This window comes from Pelophylax lessonae (genome assembly GCF_965119305.1).
Source record: "Pelophylax lessonae genome assembly, chromosome: 4".
NCBI classification, from domain to species: domain Eukaryota; kingdom Metazoa; phylum Chordata; class Amphibia; order Anura; family Ranidae; genus Pelophylax; species Pelophylax lessonae.
Window position 1 is genome coordinate 20,779,893 of NC_138771.1, and position 22,295 is coordinate 20,802,187.

General features: G+C 45.4%; 1 protein-coding gene across 1 annotated transcript in view; it reads left to right on the top strand.

Moving 5' to 3' along the window:
• Window positions 1-447: 447 nt before the first annotated feature.
• The window catches only part of IGDCC4 (immunoglobulin superfamily DCC subclass member 4), a 245,416-nt gene continuing 223,568 nt past the window's right edge, over window positions 448-22,295 (top strand). The window contains exon 1 of the mRNA XM_082255108.1: window positions 448-636. Coding sequence (XP_082111234.1) covers window positions 567-636 — 70 coding nt within the window. The 5' untranslated portion in view covers window positions 448-566. The remainder of the gene's footprint in view (window positions 637-22,295) is intronic.

The window sequence follows — 22,295 nt, forward strand, 5'->3', positions numbered from 1 at the left end:
CTCTCACAGATATGCCCCCCATCCTCTCTCACACATATCCCCCCCCATCCTCTCTCACACATATTCCCCCATCCTCTCTCACACATATCCCCCCCACCATCCTCTCTCACACATGTCCCCCCCATCCTCTCTCACACATATCCCCCCATCCTCTCTCACACATATCCCCCCCCCATCCTCTCTCACCCATGTCTCCCTCATCCTCTCTCACACATATCCCCCCCATCCTCTCTCACACATGTCCCCCCATCCTCTCTCACAATATCCCCCCATCCTCTCCTCTCTCACACATATCCCCCCATCCTCTCCTCTCTCACACATATCCCCCCCTCCTTTGTTACTCTCAGACATGGAGATGTCCTCAGACTGGCTCAGTAACCAATAGATGGCAGCAGAAGGACACTCACATCCCAGATGCCTAAATAAACATAAAGGGGGTTAAAAAAAGGGGAGAGAGGAGAGAAAAAAAAAAACTTGTCCAAGATGGCGGCTGAGTGGAGGGCCGGGGAGCCCCTCTCTGCATCCCGGGGCTGGTGAGAGAGGGGTGCAGGGGCTGTGCACACTACATGGCGCTGGGAAGGCTGGCTCTGCTGTGGGGATTGCACTGGGCAGGCTGTGTCCTGGTGGTGGCTGCAGGTAAGTGCTGTGATCAGGGGGGCTGTGATCTGGGGGGGCTGCATACCTGACATTACCCCTTCCCCTCCCCCTCCTCCTATACAATGCCGCACCATCACCCATGCCAGGTCTGATCTCTGCTGCAGATCACATGCGGCTCTGCCAGGGACAGCTGGGTGTAGTAGACTGGCACACAATCACTGACCCCCCCCATCCCGAGAAAACTAACCCAGTCCCCCCTGACATGCTACAGGACACATCTATCTATCCATACCCCCATCTGTCTGTTGCTGATTGATGACAGATTGGTAGTGACAGCTTGATTGATCAATCATATTGACAGTGTATACCATGCTGCTGCGCTGATTATTTATAGATGTATCGATAATGTGACACAGGGACTGATCAGGGCAGACATGGTTGGCTTCGGCCGGGATTGGATTTAGATGGATGAGAGATTCTTTATTTATTTGTTTATTTAGATCGGATTTGTTTGTTTTTATACTTGTGATTCATTTGTATCTGTCAGATCCCAATGTGTAGACAATCGGCTGAGACAAAGAGACATGGAAGGGTCTTTATTCTGATACATTGTGTCATTTTATTCCTATTTGGTCCCTATGGAATATTTGTATCATTATATTCTTCCATCACTTTGTATTCATTGTATCATTTTCTTCTTCAATCTCTAGAGGAATTGTGCTGTTTCCTCTTTAATTTCTGTGTAATAATTGGATTATTTTATTCTACCTCTTCTATCACTTTCTATTCATTGTATCATTTTCTTCTTCTATCACTTTCTATCCATTGTATCATTTTCTTCTTCTATCACTTTCTATCCATTGTATCATTGTCTTCTTCCATCACTTTGTATTCATTGTATCTTTTTTTTTTTCAATCTTTAGAGGAATTGTGTTATTTCCTCTTTAATTTATGTGTAATACATTTTTTATTCTACCTCTTCTATCATTTTGTATTCATTGTATCATTCTATTCTTCTTTAATCTTTAGAGGAATTGTGTTTTTTCCTCTTTAATTGATGTCTATAAATTGTATTATTTTATTCTATCTCTTCTATCACTTTCTATTCATTGTATCATTTTCTTCTTCCATCACTTTGTATTCATTGTGTCACTTTATTTTTTATCAATCTTTAGAGGAATTGTACTTTATTTTCATTTTCGTTTAACCTTCTCTATAACTTTGTATTCATTGTATCATTTTATTCTTCTTTAATCTTTAGAGGAATTGTGTTGTTTCCTCTTTAATTTCTGTGTAATAATTGTACATTTTTTATCCTACCTCTTCTATCACTTTCTATTCATTGTATCATTTTGTTCTTCTTTAATCTTTTGAGGAATTGTGTTGTTCCCTTTTTAATTTCTGTGTAATTATTGTAGTATTTTATTCTACCTCTTTATCACTTTCTATGTATTGTATCATAGTCTTCCTCGCCGATCGCTATATTGATCATTTATATATCTGCTGATCCCTCATACATGCTGGCCATGGAGAATTTTGTCTACGGCAGGCTTTCCCAACTTTTTTACCCCAGGGGAATTCCTAAAATCATTTTGGGGTCTCTGGGAACCCCAGATAAAAATTATTTCATCTACAGGACTCAGTACATTAGGCCCTATTCAGGGATGGCATGCAGAAACTTGCGCTCAGTGGCATCGCTATAGGGGGTGACAGGGGTGCGGACCGCACCTGGGGGGTGGCACCTGTTAGAAGCGTGACAACATCAAGTAGAAAGTGGTATCTGACTGTAATATTATCACCCCCATCTGTGACAGTGTACAGATTCAAGACAAAACCAAAGAAAATTATCAGCTCAACTCACCAAGTCTGCTTGCCAACCGAATTATCAGTTTGCGTTAAAAACAGGGGTTTAGTTTGCACACTTTTTGAAGTTTGCCACTTTACAGGACCCTGTATTACTTGCAGTCCTCACTCCTGTCAATTTTTGAGAGTCTCCAGCAGTGGATGCACATGCAATCTAATGGATAGATAGGGGGCAGGTGGGCCTGGAGGTAGCCCAATCCTCAAATGCACAGGGGCGCACTGGACACCCAGCACATAGGACAATGACAGCAAAGGTGTCCAGTGCATCCACCAAGGGAGGACTTGCCCAGCGGGCAGGGGGGCAATCGCCCCCTGGGCCGTTCTGATGCCCCATAAAAAGGCTGCACTGCTTCTGTCACAGAAATGCCCAAAGGATTTCTGGTGAAGAGAAGTAAAAAGTCCCCACCGCTGACCTACTGAGTGCAGGATTAAGACAAGGACAGACATCTCCCCCCCCCCCCAGCATGGATGGTGTAAACTGTGTCTAAGCTGAGGTCAGTTCCATGCCCCACTGGAGACTCTTCTCCCCTGGTGGCCAGGTCAGGAACCTGGATTTGGCCAGTGAATAGAGAGTAGCTGGAGCGGAGCTTCAGCCTGGAATGGGGGTCAGGAGGAGGCTAGGAAGAGGGAGAGTTGGAGGGGGGCCGAGTTGCTGCACCATGGGCCTCTGGTTTGTACTTGCCCCCTGGGCCAAAAGTTACCAGTCAGCCCCTGGCGTCCCCTCACCAATATTACATCAATAACAAACAAATGGCCCCTGCCCCCTTCTATAAGTGGCCTTCACTGCAAGGAGCACATGGAAGGACAACGCATGCAAGACAAAACCAAATACAATTCCCAACTCATTCCCAGCTTAGCCAGTCTGCCCTGTGCTGTCCCATGACAAACACAGAAAAAAAAGTGTAAAAAAACACGCATACATGTGATGCACAGGTGTGGATGGGGCCCAAAGCCTGGTACACACGTAAAGTTTTTTTTTCGTTCAGCAGAGCAGACTGAACAAAAAAAAACACAAAACCTGATGAATCAATTACTAACACGTGCAATGTTAGTACGGCAGCCCCCCCCCCGCTGTGCTTGCAGGGCAATCGATTCCTAATGGTGCCCCAAACATGGCTAGAAAACGCATGTTTTGTGCGGCAAACTTGCTAAAGCATGAGGCTTGCTGCCCAAAAAACCTGACATATCAATTACTAACACGCGATTTTAGTGCGGCAGTCTCCCCGCCGTGTGCTTGCATTTGTCTTGTGACAGCATTTTGAATATGTTGTCGCGTGACAAACGCACAGAAACAATTGTGAAAAAAACGCTTAAGTGCGATGCACAGGTGTGAATGGGGCCCAAAGCCTGAAACACACAGCAAAGCAGACTGAACAAAAAAAAGCCTGACTTTTTTTATCATTTATCATTTTTTTTTATCATTTACTAACAGGTGCGATGTTAGTGCAGCAATCCTACCCACCCCCCTACTGTGCTTGCAGCATGATTGATTTCTTATGGTGCCCCAAACGTGGCTAGAAAACGCATGTTTTGTGCGGCAAACTTGCTAAAATGTGAGGCTCGCTGCCCAAAAAACCTGAAAGATCACTTACTAAGACGTGCGATGTTAGTGCGGCAGTACCCCCTCCCCCCACGCTGTGCTTTCAGTGCAATTGATTCCTAATAGTGCCCCAAATTTGGCTAGAAAATGCATGTTTTGTATGGCAAACATGCTAAAACATGTGAGGCTCGCCGCCCAAAAAGATGCAGGAGCTACCTTGTTGCATTTGTCATGTGACAGCATTTTGAATGGGCTGCCCTAGGCTGTTGCTTGACAAACGCACAAAAAAGTGAAAAAACACGCATACGTACAATGCACAGGTGTGAATGGAGCCCAAAGTCTGCTACACATGTAAAGTTTTTTTTTCCGCTCAACCCAGGACTGGGGGAGGGGGGCAATTGCCCCCCTGGGCTGCCCTGATGCCCCATAAAAAGGCTGCACTGCTTCTGCCACAGACATGCGTAAAGGATTCCTGATGAAGGACAGTAAAAAGTCCCCACTGCTGACCTACTGAGTGCAGGATGAAGAAAAAGACAGAGAGCAGTCCCGCCCCCCCCCCCCCCCTCAGCATGGATGGTGTAAACTGTGTCTGAGCAGAGGCCGGTTCCATGCCCCACTGGAGACTCTCCTTTCCTGGCCAGCCCCAAACGAGCTGTTCCAGCTCCCCCAACCGCCCCCTGCTGGCCAGGATGGGAACCCAGATTCAGCCGGTGAGTAGAGAGTACCTGGAGTGGAGCTTCAGCCTGGAATGGAGGTCAGGAGGAGGCTGGGAAGAGGGAGAGTGGGAGGGGGGCCGAGTTGCTGCACCATGGGCCTCTGGTTTGTACTTGCCCCCTGGGCCAAAAGTTGCCAGTCTGCCCCTGTCCCCACGATGTGCCTTTGTGTTCACCCCCCCCCCCCCCAACCAGAACACACTGATCAGCTGATTGGATGAAGGTTTTCCAACATTACCCCTTAACAAAAGCTCATCGTTATCCACCTTCTGTCCCAAAGACACCTGACCAAGTTTTGGACAGTATTCTGCCTGTGAGTACCCAACCTAATGCCTGGTACACATGATGAGATTATCGGACGAGTGATCGTCCTTTTTTTTTTCCTGCATGGAAGTCTCATATCAAAAATGAAGAGTTTACTAATATTACGAAAATTCTCATATGACAGAATGCAACTGGAAGTGATGTAATGTATTGTAGTGTATTTTCAAACGGCAACTGTACTGATTAAACAAAATTTGTTCGATCTGGTATCGTACGAGAAAAACTTTTGTGTTTGTCCCTTCAGATAATTTCTCACAGCATAATTTTCTTCCTCTCCGGTCACTATATTAATCAACTATATATCCGCTGATCCCTCATACATGCTGGCCATGGAGCATTTTGTCTACAGCAGGCTTTCACAACTTTTCTTTTACCCCAAAGGAACCCCTAAAGTAATGTTGGGGTTTCAGTGAACCCCCAGATAAAAATGATTACATCTACAGGTCACAGTGCATTAGGCCCTATTCAATGAGCAGCAGCCTGTGTTTTTACACTTGTTCCCAGAACACATGGAAAATGCACTAAAACGCACAATGTGCTTACAGTGTAAATAATTCTTAATAGCACCCCAAACGTGGCTAGAAAATGCATGTTTTGTGCGGCAAACATGCTAGAACATGTGAGGCTCACTGTTTAGAGCCCATTCACATTGATCCAACTTGGACCACGACTTGTCAGCCTGACAAGTCACGGTCCGTCGCGCTCCCATTTTTCGGTACAGGAACGGTTTTAATAGGAGCGACACAAGTCGCTCCGACTTAGAAAAAGACTTCAGGGTGACCTGGAGGCGACTTGCTTAGACATTCATGTTATGAAGTCCATGCAAGTCGCCCCCGAAGTCGTTCTGCTGCAGTGTGAACCGGCATTACCTCCCTGGCGGTCTAATTAAGTCAGGATTTCTGTGCTAAAAGCGGTACATTGTTTTGCATGGAAATCTGTTGTTTCATATTTTAAAACTCCCCTTCCCCTACGATCCCCCACCGTCCTCCCCCGCCGTCCTCACCCGCCGTCCATCCCCGCCGTTTTTCCAGGCACAAAGAACTGGAAAAGCACAGGCAGGGCACTGGAAAAGTCACCAGGTGAAATCCTGTGGTGAAATGGGATGATACAGTGTAATCCGTTAGGATCACAGCTTTCTATCATCTCATTTGGTATATTTACATTTTTGAATTTGCCGCCGGTTCCACCCCCCTGCACCGCAACGCTCACAGGGAAGAGAACCGGAAGACAGGTGCCGGCAATCGGCCGTGCACAGAGCGGGGAGAGAGTGTGGGGAGGACGGGGGGGACGGGGGGGGGGGGATCGCAGGGAAGGTGAGTAACATTCTGGGGTAATCCTGAGTGTGCCTCGGGGGTTACCGCTTTTGGTACTGAAAATTAACCCTGAGCCACACTCGGGAATACCGCTAAGGAGGTTAAAAAAAAGATGCAGGAGCTACTGTGTCGCATTTGTCATGTTTGAATTGGCTGCACTATGCTGTTGTGTGACAAATGCACGGAAAAAGTGTAAAAAAACACGTTTAAAAAGCCTCTTAGGCTGGCCATACTTGGTTCGAATCTTGGCCAGTTCACTAGGATCCGGACAAAATTCAAACTGTTAACGCTCAGGCTGAATGTACCAAGTTGATCGATCAACTTGGTTACAACCAGCCTGCCAGATTCCCTTGCTAAGCAGCCACTTAGCAATAATCACTGTCTTCTCCCTTTATTTTCACCTGTTGAACCAGCCAGTATGGCTGTTCTTTTTCAACTTCCTGTAAACAGACCAAGCTGTCCTGCAAAAATGGCAGTTATAGGGTTGACATAAACCATTTCTACTGGCATGGGGTGCTTACATGGATCAGCCTTAATTCATTTACAGTATGTAAAACCTTTATCCCAAAAGGAGACATAAACTGTTAAATTAACTGCTTAAAAAGCCAACAAGTGCCCAGGACAGCCGTCCCTCCTGTCCACCCCTTGTCCCAGTCAAATCTGACACTAAGTGACAGACACTTTTTTGGGACCAGTGACACCCATACAGTTATCAGTGCTAAAAATAAATGCATTTTTACTGTATAAATGACACTGGCAGGGAAGGGGTTAACACCAGGGGTGATCAAGGGGTTAAGTGTGCTCCTAGGGAGTGTTTTCTAACTGTGTGGGGGATGGATGCAATGGAGGAAAAGAAAGATCTGTGTTTCAGCTTAGCTAAAACACAAGATCACTCTTTTCCTCTCTGACAAAACAGGTTTGCCTTGTTTACATAGGCAGACTGCCGCTCTGTCATTCCGCTGAACTATCAGCTAGTCCCTGCGGCCATCGAACCGGCTAATTGGCTCCTGCTGTGTCCAATCACAATGGGAGCTGCGCTCCGGCAGCGCACACGCGCCCCCGACATCTCCTGCACAAAATCACGTACATGTATGCGATTTTGCGCAGCCGAGCCGCCCTGCCACAGTATCTATGCGGAAGACGGTCCGGAAGTGGTTAATAATGTAAAAAAGTGATACTTCTTCTTTAAAATGAAGTCCTGCTAGATCACTTTAGGCCGGCCCCTTTTGCAGGTATAGCTATATGAAACAATAAAAATAAGTGACTATACTGTTTAAAATCCAGCAATACACTGTCTCAACCTGCTCTGCACATGCTCAGTTGTTCTTGGCACTGCACTGAAAATCAGAGCCACTAGAGGCCGATCTGCTGAAAGCCTAAAGATTCACTGCTGCTCAGGGGCTCTGGGCTTCAGCAAAACGGCGGCCTCCAACAAAAAGAAACAGGAACAATGCTGGAGACAATTTACAGCACACACACATTTTGGTATCATAAATATTATTGTGGAATGTATTCTCCTTGCTAAAGAACATTATTTTTATCAAGTTGTTATGGGTAAAGTTCCACTTTAAGGGCTGGTTCACAAACCCCTTGAATGGGCTGTGTGACGGAAGTCACTTTGGTTGGGGGGGGGGCGTGGAACCCAGCTTACCTTAGAGAGGTTGGGAAATCCCTCTCTCAGCTCCCTAGGCCCCTCTTATGTGTAAGTCACCTTGTGTCTATAAGGGGCACAGAGTGACCAAGTAAATGATGGAGAGCTACTTAACCACTTGCCGACCGCTCATTAAGCTGGTACTGCGGCAAAGTGGCTCGTTATCGTCCAGCGACGTAGGTCTACGCCCCCTCTCAGGAGTGCGCGCACGCCGCCGAAGGCTCACTCCCGCTGTAATCAGACACAGTGGGAGTCGGGCCAGGGGAGGAGAGGCGGTGATCACCAACGCTCTTCCCCGATCGCCAGGGATCGAGTGAGGAAATCCGCCCGCTCCTATGTGACAGCCAGGGACAGATTACAGGATTCAGCATAGCTGAACCTGCGATCTGTGTCTGTGTCACACAATCCCCTCCCCCCCACACACGTCAGTAAGCATGAGGCATACATTTAACCCCTTAATCACCAATAAAGTTAACCCCTTCCCTGCCAGTGTCATTATTACAGTAACAGTGCATAGTTTTAGCACCGATTACTGTAGTAATGTCACTGGTCCCCCCCAAAAGTGTAAAAAATGTCAGTTAGGTGTCCGATATGTCCGCCACAATGTCGCAGTCCCGCAAAAAAAAAATCGCAGATCGCCGCCATTACTAGTAAAAAAAAAATAAACAATAAAAATGACAAATCTTTCCCGTAGTTAGTAAACAGGATAAAATTTTCGCAAACCTATCAAAATACGCTTATTGTGATTTTTTTTTTTACCAAAAATATGTAGCAGAAAACAAATTGGCCTTAAATGTTAAAAAATTTTGTTTTTAAAATTTTTTTTGGGGAATGTTATATATCAGAATGTAAAAAATATTGTTTTTTTTTTTCAAAATTGTCGCTCTTTTTTTCAAAATCTAAAAATCGCACAGGTGATCAAATACCACCAAAAGAAAGCTCTATTTGTGGGGAAAATAAGGACATAAATTTAATTTGGGTACAGCGTCGCACGACCGCGCAATTGTCCGTTAAAGTAACGCAGTGCCGAATCGCAAAATATAGCCTGGTCAGGAATGGGGTAAAATCTTCCGGTCTTAAAGCAGTTAAAAATACGCTCATTGAGGATTTTTTTGTCAAAGACATGTAGCTAAATACATTTTGGCCTAAATCGATGACAAAAATTGAATATTTTGGATATTTTTTAACTGTCAAAGTAGAAAATGTCAATTTTTTTGCAAAATTTTCGCTCTTTTTTTATTAATATCGCAAAAAAATGAAAAGCACAGAGGTGATCAAATACCACCAAAAGGAAGCTCTGTTTGTGGGAAAAAAAGGATGTAAATTTTGTTTGGGTACAGCGTTGCATGACCGCGCAATTGTCAGTTAAAGTCGTGCAGTGCCAAGTTGCAAAAAGTGGCCTGGACGTGAAGCAGGAAAATCCTCCGGTGGTAAAGTGGTTAACCACTTGCCGACCGCCGCACGACTATCTACGTCGGCGGTCAGCCCCTCACAGGCAAACTAACGTAGGGCTACGTTGCTTGCTTGTGAGGGTCTAGGGAGCGAGCGCGCGCCCCCCGGGGCGCGCTCCCGCTCCCGCGTGGTCACGGACCCCCCCGCGCGTGTGACCAGCGGACCCGATGTCCGCCGGTCACTCGGCGATCGGCGGGGGAGAGGGAGAATGTCAGGCAGCTTGTGTAAACAAACTGCCTGTCATTCTCCTCGCTGCAAAGACACTGATAAAACGGATCTGGTATGTAGATCCGTTGATCAGTGTCCTTACAGCTAGAGCCACAGCCAATCACAGTAGAAACCACGCCCCTAGGGACACACACAGCCCCTCCCTTCCAAATAAAGTTAACCCCTTCACTACCAGTGTATTTTTACAGTAACAGTGCATATGTATAGCACTGATTACTGTAGAAATGTCACTGGTAACCCCAAAAGTGTCAAAAATGTCAGTCAAGGGTCCGATCTGTCCGCCGCAATGTCGCAGTACCGCAAAAAAAATCGCAGATCGCCGCCATTACGCGTTAAAAAAAAAAACAACAAAAATGACAAAAATCTTTCCCTTTGTTAGTAAACGCGATAACTTTTGCGCAAACCAATCAAAATACGCTTTTTGCGATTTTTTTTTACCAAACATAGGTAGCATAAAATAAATTGGCCGAAAATTTTTAAAAATTTTGATTTTTACATTTTTTTGGGGGAATTTCATATAAAAAAATGTGAAAAATATTGCTATTTTTGCAAAATTGACGCTCTTTTTTTGTTTATAGCGCGTGATCAAAAAATCGCACAGGTGATCAAATACCACCAAAAGAAAGCTCTGTTTGTGGGAAAAAAAGGACGTCAAATTCGTTTAGGTACAGCGTCGCACGACCGCGCAATTGTGCGTTAAATTCACGCAGTGCCGAATCGCAAAATACCCCCTGGTCGGAATGGGGGTAAAATCTTCCGGGGCTTAAGTGGTTAATGGACACTGAGAATATGGTTTGGGTTACTTCAAATGGGACAGTAATATTTATCAACTATATAGCTCAAGAAATATATGAAGACTATTCCTGTCTTGTTTGTTTCTGAACATGTTCATTGAAAGAGCTGGTCACATTGGCCTCTGTTCCATCTTCTTCAATGTAAGAGACGGACAGTCTGTTACTGGCGGTCTCCTGCTATTGTCTGTGTATTAAGGTGTGATGCGTTTTCTGTTAAGCATGTCTGTCCAATTGTTAATTGTTAATTAACTCACCTATTGTTTCTATCCAGATGGGTAGATAATTAGTTCAGGTTAATTATATTTCTGTACACAATTTCATCTGCATATGATAATGTAATCAGGCACCTGACCTGGTGGGGTAATCTGGCCAGGAGGGAGATGTCCTCCTGTGAGGTATATATTCGGTGTGAGTGTTCAAAAAAGGTTCCAGAACTTATGCAAGCTAAGTTGTCGGCTAGTTTTGTATGTAGGGCGGCTGTAATATCTGATATCTATGTTCAGACTGGAGGAAGCTGTATTCTGACGGAAGCCCACAAGCACAGTGTGGGTCACGGTTTTGTTCAGCGGCGGCTGGTCCATAAGGGGCGCACGGGCGCCGCCCCCCTGATCCCTATGAGCCAGTCCCTAATCTCCATGTGGGGTGCTGAACGCATGTATTTCTATGAGATTTTTTTTTTTTTAGAAGCACGAGCCTGAAGCCCCGAGCCCACCTACTTGTGACATTAGCGAATGTTGATTCACTGTTGTCCTCCTGCTTCTCCTCCTGGCCAATCAGGACAGGAAGCAGATCCTAAGACTGGATTGGCTGGGAGGAAAAGTGACCAGATTGGGCAGGGAGAAGAAGCTGGGGAAGCCGGGGGAAGCCGCCCACGACCTGGATGCGGCAAGTGCGTGGCTGGCGGGCACTGCCTACTACTTCTACCTGTGCCGGCTGCTGCCATCTGCATCCGAGGAACCTTTACCTATACCTCCCAGCGGGCACTGCATATATACTGTGGGCTGGCTGGCAGGCAAGCGGGTGGGCGAGCTGCCGGCGGGGGTTTGTTTGCGCCCCCCCAAAAAATGGAGCATCAACCGCCACTGGTTCTGTTACAGGCTGTAAGACTCAGTTCACACTGCTGCGAAGGCAAAGCCATATGACTTTGCCCTGCGACTTTGTCCTGTGACTTCCTTCTGACTTGGATGCTATTTAGTGAGCCTGGACAAGGGCTGAAATTGCACCCAAGTTGGACCAAAGTAGGGCAGGAACCTGTTCCAAAGTCAGAGCGACTTGTATAGCATCAGTTAAGACGGCTCTCAAACAGAAACATTCAATTTGATATGCCATGCGACTCTGGGGTCTCACAAGTACGATCCCATGCCACAGCAGTGTGAACAGAGCCTAAAACGCATTGGAACATGGAAAAAAAGTAGTGCAAGCCCTACTTTTTCAGGACGCATGCATTAAATTGCATGGAACTGATGTACCATGCAGTTTGGTGCCAACAAATGTGCTGCGTTAGCAAGATGCCCTTAACAAGTCATTGGCCCCTGCAAGGATGTCACAAGGGCAGCTTGTTTATCTGCGATGCAGGAAACGAAACGCCTTTCCCACACTGCGTTTTGGTGTGATTCACCCGTAGAGGGTCATTTATAGCCACGATACACCAGTATAGCGATTAGGAATGATTGCTGAGTCATCACTTTTTAATTCTTCTAATATCTGAGTGTAGATTTGTACGATCTGCAGAGGGTCATGCGATTTACAAATCATAGTGTTTATGTTTATCTGCAGATTGGATACATCTGAATACATTTGTTCAGGAGAGTAAAACAGATGACAGATTTTCCCATCCTAAAAGTGTAATAGAAAAGTACTTTTGGATCATTTCCCCCTCATGTGACATTCATTGGCGTTGTCATGCTCTAGGAACCCGTGGCTTGGCGGCCCCATGTGACTCTTGAATGATTGTGGTGGCCCCTCTGCATCTCTCAAAGGAATGAACAGCTTTCATTGTCCTTAAAGCGGAACTAAACCGTATCTGAGCACCACAAGCTGAAAACGCTTTTTAATTCATTTTTAATATTCAAAGCAAACTCCCCCCATGCATCCATCCATCCATTTCTCCATGCTTTATTTTGTTTAGAAATCACTTTGAAACCCTCCCCCTAGCATTTCTAGCCGCTGCCATCTTGAGTAAGGGCAGATTAGGACCTACCTATCAGATTGTGCTACAGGAAGTGACGTATGGACTAGAACAGTGATGGCAAACCTTGGCACCCAAGATGTTTTGGAACTACATTTCCAATGATGCTCAACTACACTGCAGAGTGCATGAGCATCATGGGAAAAGTAGTTTGAAATGATCTGGGATGCCAAGGTTCCCCATCACTGGAACAACTTACTGCGCATGCGCCGTGTGTTCCAACATGGCCACTATGCCTTCCAATAGGTTTTCTAATGTGACAGAACACGAAGCAGAGGCAGACATCTTACCAGTGGTGGCCCGTCCATTAGGGGCGCCACCCCCCCTATCCATGCGTCCGGCCCCATATTCTACATGCAGGGCGCCGGACGCATGGATTCCAATGGGGTATTTTTTTTTTGAAGCACGTGATTAGAGCCAGACACTCTAATAGGCTTCAAAAAAGGGTGGGCTCGGGGCGCAGAGCACTGCGCCCCGAGCCCACCCAGTTGTGTGACAATAGCGAATTAATATTCGCTATTGTCACAGGGATCCTCCTCCTGGCCAATTAGGAAGCGGGTCCTGAGACCTGTTTCCCAATTGGCTGAAAGGAGAAGCCGTGCCATTGGCCAAGGAGGAGGAGGGAGGAGACGCAGAAGACTGAGGGGGAAACCGCCACTGCTGCTGCTGCCTGTCCACATGTCCAGGGTGAGGGGTGAGTGTGCCGGCGACGGATGTGCGGGCTGGTGTAGTCAAGGGGGCATGGTGTGCGGGCTGGTATGGTCCGGGGGGGGGGGGTATGGTGTGTGGGCTGGTGAGGTCGGGGGGGGGGGTTATGGTGTGGTCCGTCTGCCAGGCCATGGAGCACCAGCCGCCACTGCTGCTACCTATCAGATTCTGCTACTGGAAGTGACGTACAGATTAGAACAACTTACTGCGCATGCGCCATGCATTCCAACATGCCGCTGTGCATTCCAATAGGTTTCCTAATGTGACAGAACACGAAGCAGAGGCGGACATCTTCTTACACCCACGCAAGACTTGAATTTTACATTTATTTTAGCAGTAAACTCACATTACAAATGTGATACTGTGATTCAGTATATATTATTATTGTATACTAAGTATAGCGAGAAACCTGCAGGTAGAAGGTGGCGACGGCCATCTTAGTACACCCCGCACTGCTCAGCGACAAACTGATTATATAGTGAAATAGACTATTTCACTCGGTCGTGGTGAAATAGTCTATTTTAGTATATAAGGTGAGTTTACTGCTAAAATAAATGTAATATTCAGGACTTGTGTGGGTGATTTTTACATTTTTTTTTGGGAATGTTATATAGCAGAATGTGAAAAATATTGTTTTTTTTTTCAGAATTGTCGCCTCATTTTTTGTTTATAGCGCAAAAAAAAAATCGCAGAGGTGACAAAATACCACCAAAAGAAAGCTCTATTTGTGAGAAAAAAAAGACATCAATTTTATTTGGGTGTCGCACAACCACGCAATTTTCTGTTAAAGTAACGCAGTGCTGAATCGCAAAAAAATGGCCTGGTCATAAAGGGGGCAAATCCTTCCAGTCCAGAAGTGGTTAAATGAGGCTCATAAACAAATGTGCCTCCATCCCTGTATTCAAAGAAGCAAGAAGAGGATCCCCCTTTTTTTCATACATATAGGGATGGAGGTGTGTCTCCATAGTCCCTACCCTCTATGTAAATAAATGTGTCATTTGGATACTCTAGAGTAGTGTTGATGGACCTTGGCACCCCAGATGTTTTGGAACTACATTTCCCATGATGCTCATGCAGTCTGTAGTGTAGTTGAGCATCATGGGAAATGCAGTTCCAAAACATCTGGGGTGCCAAGGTTCGCCATCACTGGTTCAATTGGTTCTTAAAGGTTGCACTTACATGGTATAAATGTCAAAATCGCTTTAAAAACAAACGCGCCGGCTGGCACATGTAATATCCTTCCGGGATTGTAATTGCGGTGACATTAGCACGTCGCTCCACCCTACGCGTTTGGTCATGCGTTGACATCTTCTGAGCTGACGTCACCGCAATCGAAATCCCGAAAGGACAGGCTGTTTTACACGTGTCGCTGGCGTGTTTGTTTTTAAAGCAAATTTGACATTTATACCACGTAAGTGCAACCTTTAATGTTATAACCAAAGAAGTGCTAAAGATTCTACGTTATGTGGAGCCTTTTGTGTTTTTGGATACCCCTATGACGTTACTGCTAGAGATATTGCTGGGTGAAGTCACAGGATCCTCTGAACGGTATAAAGGCCCTGGCTGGGTATTAAGCCAAAAATCGTCATTGACCTCCTATAATACGAGGTCAATAAGAGTTGGTAAGCGAGCATTTTTGCTTTTGGTGGTGGCGGTGTTACTTAAGTTTACTTTTCAAGGTGACGGATAGCAGTGATTTTCCCATCAAGGACTTTTTTTTTTATCACTTGTGGATTTATTTTTGACAACTATCGATTTTAAACGAACACATACAGTGAGGGAAAATAAGTATTTGATCCCCTGCTGATTTTGTACGTTTGCCCACTGACAAAGAAATGATCAGTCTATAATTTTATTGGTAGGTTTATTTTAACAGTGAGAGACAGAATAACAACAAAATTATCCAGAAGAACGCATGTAAACAAAGTTATAAATTGATTTGCATTTTAATGAGTGAAATAAGTATTTGATCCCCTGTCAATCAGCAAGATTTCTGCCTCCCAGGTGTCTTTTATACAGGTAACGAGCTGAGATTAGGAGTACTCTCTTAACCACTTCCATACCGCGTCATTGAAAAATGATGGCGACAGGAAGTGCTCCTCGATCCGGGCTGACGTCATATGACGGCGGTCCGCTCTCGCCGCTACTGCGCGCCCCGATCAGGGATGAGGCTCGTCCCTCGGACTGAGCCCATCCCTGATCAAGGTAAACAGTCAATGAAATCAATCACATGAGCGGCTCCAGCGCGAGCCGCTCGTTCTCTCCTCCCCGGCGATCAGGGACGAGGCTCGTCCCTCGGACAGAGCCCATCCCCGATCTAGGTAAAGAGCCGGTCACAGAATGTCAACAGAGAACACGGTAACTAGCTGTCACCGTGTTCTCCTCCTCACACACTGATCCTGTGCGAGGAGGAGATTGAGGAGATTGTGGTAACAGCTAGTTACCGATCATAGTGCACCCCAAAACACACTGATTGCCCCCCCCCAATAAAGAGGACCTGTCACTAGCCACACAAAGTACCTGTCACCAGCCCATCAGAGTACCCCGGTACCTGTCACCAGCCCATCAGGTACTCTGATGACAGGTACTCTGGTACTCTGATGGGCTTGTGACAGGTACTCGGGTACTCTGATGACAGGTACTTGGATACTCCAATGACAGGTACTCGGGTACTCTGATGACAGGTACTCAGGTACTCTAATGGCACTTTTCCACTGCAAGTACCGGCTCGGCTCTACTCGGCCCTGCTTGGTCCGCTTTGCTTTTCCACTGCTGGTACCGCATGGTACGATGTTGGAACGGTTCGGTACGGTACGGTATGGTTTGCTTTTCCACTAAAGTAGTACTAAAGTTAAGTGAGTGGGATAACAACGGGGTGGGTGGGATTCTCTGACCAATCAGTGGCTAGTAGTGACTGCATGCAAAGGATTGTGGGATATGGTACCGGGTATGGTACCTCTTGGAACCACAATCGAGGTGGTACTGTTTTTGAGAGCCGTACCATTCGGTTCCATGCAGTGGAAAAGTGCCGCCGTACCGTACCGTACCGAACCGTTCCTACACCATACCATGCGGTACCAGCAGTGGAAAAGCACAAAAGCGAGCCGAACTGTTCAGTTCCATGCAGTGGAAAAGCGTCCTATTGGGCTGGTGACAGGTACTAGGGTACTCTAATGGGCTGGAGACAGGTACTCGGGTACTCTGATGACAGGTTCTCGGGTACTCTGATAGGTACTCGGGTACTCTGATGACAGTTATTCGGTTACTCTGATGACAGGTATTTGGGTACTTTGAGTACCTGTCATCGGAGTACACGAGTACCTGTCACCAGATTACCCGAGTACCTATCATCAGAGTACACGAGTACCTGTCACCAGATTACCTGAGTACCTGTCTCTAGCCCTTCAGAATACCCATGTAACTCTCTGAAGCTCATCAGAGTACCCGAGTACCTTTCTGAAGACGATCAGTGTACCTGAGTACCTATCTGCAGCCCATGCCTCCTAGATTATGTGTTGGGGTGTTTGCTTTCCAAAATGGGGTCATTTTGTGGGGGTTTCCATTGTCCTGGGGTTCCAGGGCCTTCAAAAGTGTGATTGGTTGTAATGAAATGAAATGTGTAATTTATGCTCCTAGAACACCTGACGGTGCTCCTTGAATGTTGGGCCTCTGTATGTGGCTATGCTGTGACAAAGTCCCACACATGTGGTATCGCTATACTCAGGAGGAGTAGCAGAATGTATTTTGGGGTGTCATTTTTGCTATGTGCATTCTATGTGTTAGAAATATCTTATGAATTGACAACTTTGAGTAAAAAAAAATGCGTTTTCATTTTCTTTCCACTTTTTCCAAAACTTGTGGAAAAAAATGACATGTTCAAAAGACTCATTATGCCTCATAGAATATACATTGGGGTGTTTGCTTTCCAAAATGGGGTCATTTTGTGGGTGATTATATTGTCCTAGTTCTCCAGGGCCTTCAAAAGTGCGATAGGTCGTTAGGAAATGATATGTGTAATTTATGCTCCTAGAACACCTGAAGGTGCTCCTTGGATGTTGGGCCTCTGTATGTGGCCAGGCTATGTAAAAGTCTCACACATGTGGTATCGCCATACTCAGGAGGAGTAGCAGAATGTTTTTTGTGATGTAATTGCAAGTTTGCATATACTGTGTTTGAGAAATAACTTGTAATTATGACAATTTTGTGTAAAAAAAAAAATATATATATTATTTCTTCATTTTCCCAAGAATTGTGGGAAAAAATTACAACTTCAAAAAACTCACCATGCCTCTTACTAAATACACTGGAATGTCTACTTTCCAAAAAGGGGTCATTTGGGGGGTATTTGTACTGTCCTGACATTTCAGGGCCTCAAGAAATTAGATAGGCCGTCGGTACGTCAGGTGTGATCAATTTTCGGTGATTGGCACCATAGCTTGTAGACTCTATAACTTTCACACAGACTAAATAATAACCACTAATTTGGGTTATTTTTACCAAAGATATATAGAAGTATAAATTGTGGCCCAAATTTATGAAAAAAAATTACTTATTTTCAAAATTTTATAATAGAAACTAAAACAAAATGTGTTTTTTTTTCAAAATTTTCGCTCTTTTTTCACTTATATCGCAAAAAATAAAAAAAAACAGTGATGATTAAATACTACCAAAAAAAAAGCTCTATTTGTGTGAAAAAAATTATAAAAATGATTGGGTACAGCGTTGCATGACTGAGTAATTATCATTCAAAGTTTGAGAGCGCCGAAAGCTGAAAATTGGTCTGGGCAGGAAGGGGCTGTAAGTGCTCTGTATGGAAGTGGTTAAAGAGAGTGCTCCTAATCTCAGCTTGTTACCTGTATAAAAGACACCTGTCCACAGAAGCAATCAATCAATCAGATTCCAATTTCTCCACAATGGCCAAGACCAAAGAGCTGTCCAAGGATGTCAGGGACAAGATTGTAGACCTACACAAGGTTGAAATGGGCTACAAGCCCATCGCCAAGCAGCTTGGTGAGAGGGTGACAACAGTTATTGCAATGTTTCGCAAATGAAAGAAACAAAATAACTGTCAATCTCCCTCGGTCTGGGGCTCCATGCAAGATCTCACCTTGTGGAGTTTTTAATAATCATTAGAATGATGAGGAATCAGCCCAGAACTACACGGGAGAATCTTGTTAATGATCTCAAGGCAGCTGGGACCATGGTCACCAAGAAAACAATTGGTAACACTCTACGCCATGAAGGACTGAAATCCTGCAGTGCCCGCAAGGTCCCCCTGCTCAGGAAAGCACATGTACAGGCCCCTCTGAAGTCTGCTAATGAGCATCTGAATGATTCAGAGGAGAACTCGGTGAAAGTGTTGTGGTCAGATGAGACCAAAATTGAGCTCTTTGGCATCAACTCAACTCGCCATGTTTGGAGGAGGAGGAATGTAGCCTATGACCCCAAGAACACCATCCCCACCGTCAAACATTGAGGTGGAAACATTATGCCTTGGATGTGTTTTTCTGCTAAGGGGACAGGACAACTTCACCGCATCAATAACATAACAGGGCCATGTACTGTCAAATCTTGAGTGAAAACCTCCTTCCCACCGCCAGGGCATTGAAAATGGGTTGTGGATGGGTTTTCCAGCATGACAATGACCCAAAACACAGGGCCAAGGTAACTAAGGAGTGGCTCAAGAAGAAGCACATTAAGGTCATGGAGTGGCCTAGCCAGTCTCCAGACCCTAATCCCATAGAAAATATGTGGAGGGAGCTGAAGGTTCAAGTTAGTAAACATCAACCTTGAAACCTTTATGACTTGGAGAGGATCTGCACAGAGGAGTGGGCCAAAATCCCTGCAAACCTGGTGGCCAACTACAAGAAGCATCTGACCTCTGTGATTGTCAACAAGTTTTTTGCCACCAAGTACGAAGTCATGTTTTGCGAAGGGGTCAAATACTTATTTCACTCATTAAAATGCAAATCAATTTATAACTTTTTAGTTTTTCTGAATTTTTTTGTTTTTATTCTGTCTCTCACTGTTAAAATAAACCGACCATTAAAATTATAGACTGATCATTTCTTTGTCAGTGGGCAAATGTACAAAATCAGCAGGGGATCAAATACTTTTTCCCTCACTGATTTATTACTAGCGCAACCTAACATACGTTATAAGATATCTCACATGAAAGTTTCTGCTTAAATAGAATTGTTTATTTTGTCTACACATTAGCGTGGTTTATTTTCTCATTTTTGTTTGTTACAAAATGTAACATAAAAACTGCATCACAGATATCAATATACTATATTTATTTATATACGCTCACTTTATTCCTAAAATTACTCTGAAATTCAAGACGTAGCTGGGTGTAGTAAAATGTCCGCATGGGTGTTCTATCACATTACCACTACCCATCAGACCATGAAGTGTTTGAACACGTGTGGCCTTGGAACGCATGGTGGAACGCATTGCGCATGCGCAGCAAGTGTTTTCTTGGTCCGAACGTCACTTACGTTACACAATCAGATGGGTAGCGGCATTCTGATAGAATACCAGCAGTCTATACACTACGGTACCCTATATAACGAAGGGACATCATTAGTTTGCCCGCTACTAACCAACAAGATGGCTGCCTCCGAGGTGGCGATGACTTTTTTACTCCTTAGCTGGTGTTCTGTCAAAACAGACAAGTCACCATGTACCGCAGTGTATAGACTGCTGGTGTTCTATCAGAATACCACTACCCATCAGATCGTGCAATGGAAGTGGCGCTCAGACCAAAAAACACTTACTGCGCATGCACAAGGCGTTCCATAATGCGTTTTACGGTGGTATGCTTTCCAAACACTTCATGATCTCACGGGTAGCGGCAATTTAATAGAACACCCATGCGGACATCTTACTACACCTAGCTATGTCTTGAATTTCAGAATAATTTTAGCAATTAAGTGGGCGTATATCAATAAATATAGTATATTGATATTTGTGATGGTGTTTTGATGTTACATTATGAAGGAAGCTGGGCGCTAGCAGTAGGAAGGTGGCGGAGGTCATGTTGGTACACCCCACACTGCTCAGCGCTAAACCTCTATGCTTTCAAAATTAAACATCCACACAGCATCACAGATCTCAATACGCTATATTTATATTTATTTATTTTGTTTGTTTTTTTTACTAGGAATGGCGGCGATCTGAGATTTTTTGCGAAACTGCGGACAGATCGGACCCCTAACTTACATTTTTGACACTTTTGGGGGTACCAGTGACATTACTACAATAATCAGTGCTAAAAATATGCACTGTTACTGTAATAATGCCATTGGCAGGGAAGGGGTTAATACTATGGGTGATCAAGTGGTTAAATGTAAGCCTAGGGGAGTGATTCTAACTGTGGGGGGGGGGGGGGTTGGGCTTGTGAGATGACCATAGAGACATGCGATCCTATATAGCAGGATCGCATGGTCTTTGTGATCATCTCAGGGAGAAGGACAGACAGCTGTGTTTACATCAGCCATCCGTCCTTCTCTGTCAGTGGGGAGAGATCGCCGGTGTCAGGCGGCCATCACTGACGAGCGGGGGCGGGAGCGCGCCACTGGCGGCGCACGCTCGCCCCCTAGCTCCTTCCAGGCGAGCGTCGTACATGTACGGGACTTTGCCTGGGAGAGCCTGCCTGCCGCAGTACATCTGCGGCGGCTGGACATAAAGTGGTTAAAAAGATTGTTTTTAAAGGAGAAGTGATTTTTAATGAGGCCTAAAGTGAAACAATAAAAAAAAAATCCTTTCAATATCGTGGCTGGGGATTCCCCTTAATGTGTCTGTAAAGTGGCGCATTTGTGCAATGTATGGAGCCTGCTGCAGCAATACTGACATTTCTAAAGGAAAAAATGTCATTTAGACTTGCTCGCGACTGTAATGTATTGTCGCTGCTGGCAATACTGTTGAAAAAAAAGGTGTAGGGTCCTCCCCCCCAGTCCCTTCGGGTCTGGTATGGATCTGGATCTGGTACGCCAATTTTATAAAAAAGAAATTGCGCAGGCGCAAGGTGCAGCAGCGAGCCCTGCTGTTAAAAATTCCATACAAAATTGAAATCGCATGTACTTGTCATACCGGTGCAGAAAAATTGGGCCTTGGGTGTTGGTGGTGCCTGAACAACACAACCCCTTGCAGATACTCTTGCTGGGTGCAGGAAGAGGCCCTGCTGATAAAAACACGATACAAAATTCAAATTGCATGTACTTGTCATATAGCGACAATCTGGTAGGAGGCCTCCGCAGGCGCTCCTGTTTGCTAATTCTGCCTCATCTGTCTACTCCACCCCCTTCTCATCTTCTTCCTCTATGTCCTCTTCTGCTGAGTTGTCCTCTGAACCAGCAGTGCTCCCTAAGCGTTCAAGGGGCTATGCAAGCAGTCAGGCTAAAAGATGCCATGCAGTGCTTCAGTTGGTCTGTCTAGGGGACAGGACCCACACCGGGCCAGAGATTCTGTCTGCTCTGCAGGGGCAGGATGAGAGGTGGTTGACGCCATGGCAGCTTGAGCCAGAAATAGTTATATGCGACAATGGCACCAACCTTCTCCCCGCCCTCCGACAGGGACACTTGACACATGTTCTATGCTTGGCACATATCCTGAATCTGGTGGTACAGCTTTTCTTGAGCAGATACCCGGGCTTACAAGATCTTCTGAGGCAGGCCAGAAAAGTCTTTGGCCATTTCCAGCCGTCATGCAATGCCAGTGCTCAGCTCTCTGACATCCAGAAACCCCAGGAGTTGTACGTGGCTGGGGAGAGGTTGCTCCTGTCAATGTCATCCTTAGTGACCCAGAGGACTCGAATGCCTCCTCAAACTTACGCTGAATGGGCTCCCAGATCCTGCAAAGCCTGTGAAAGGACCAGAGGATTTGTGCAGGTGCAGAAAAATTGGGCCTTGGGTGTTGGTGGT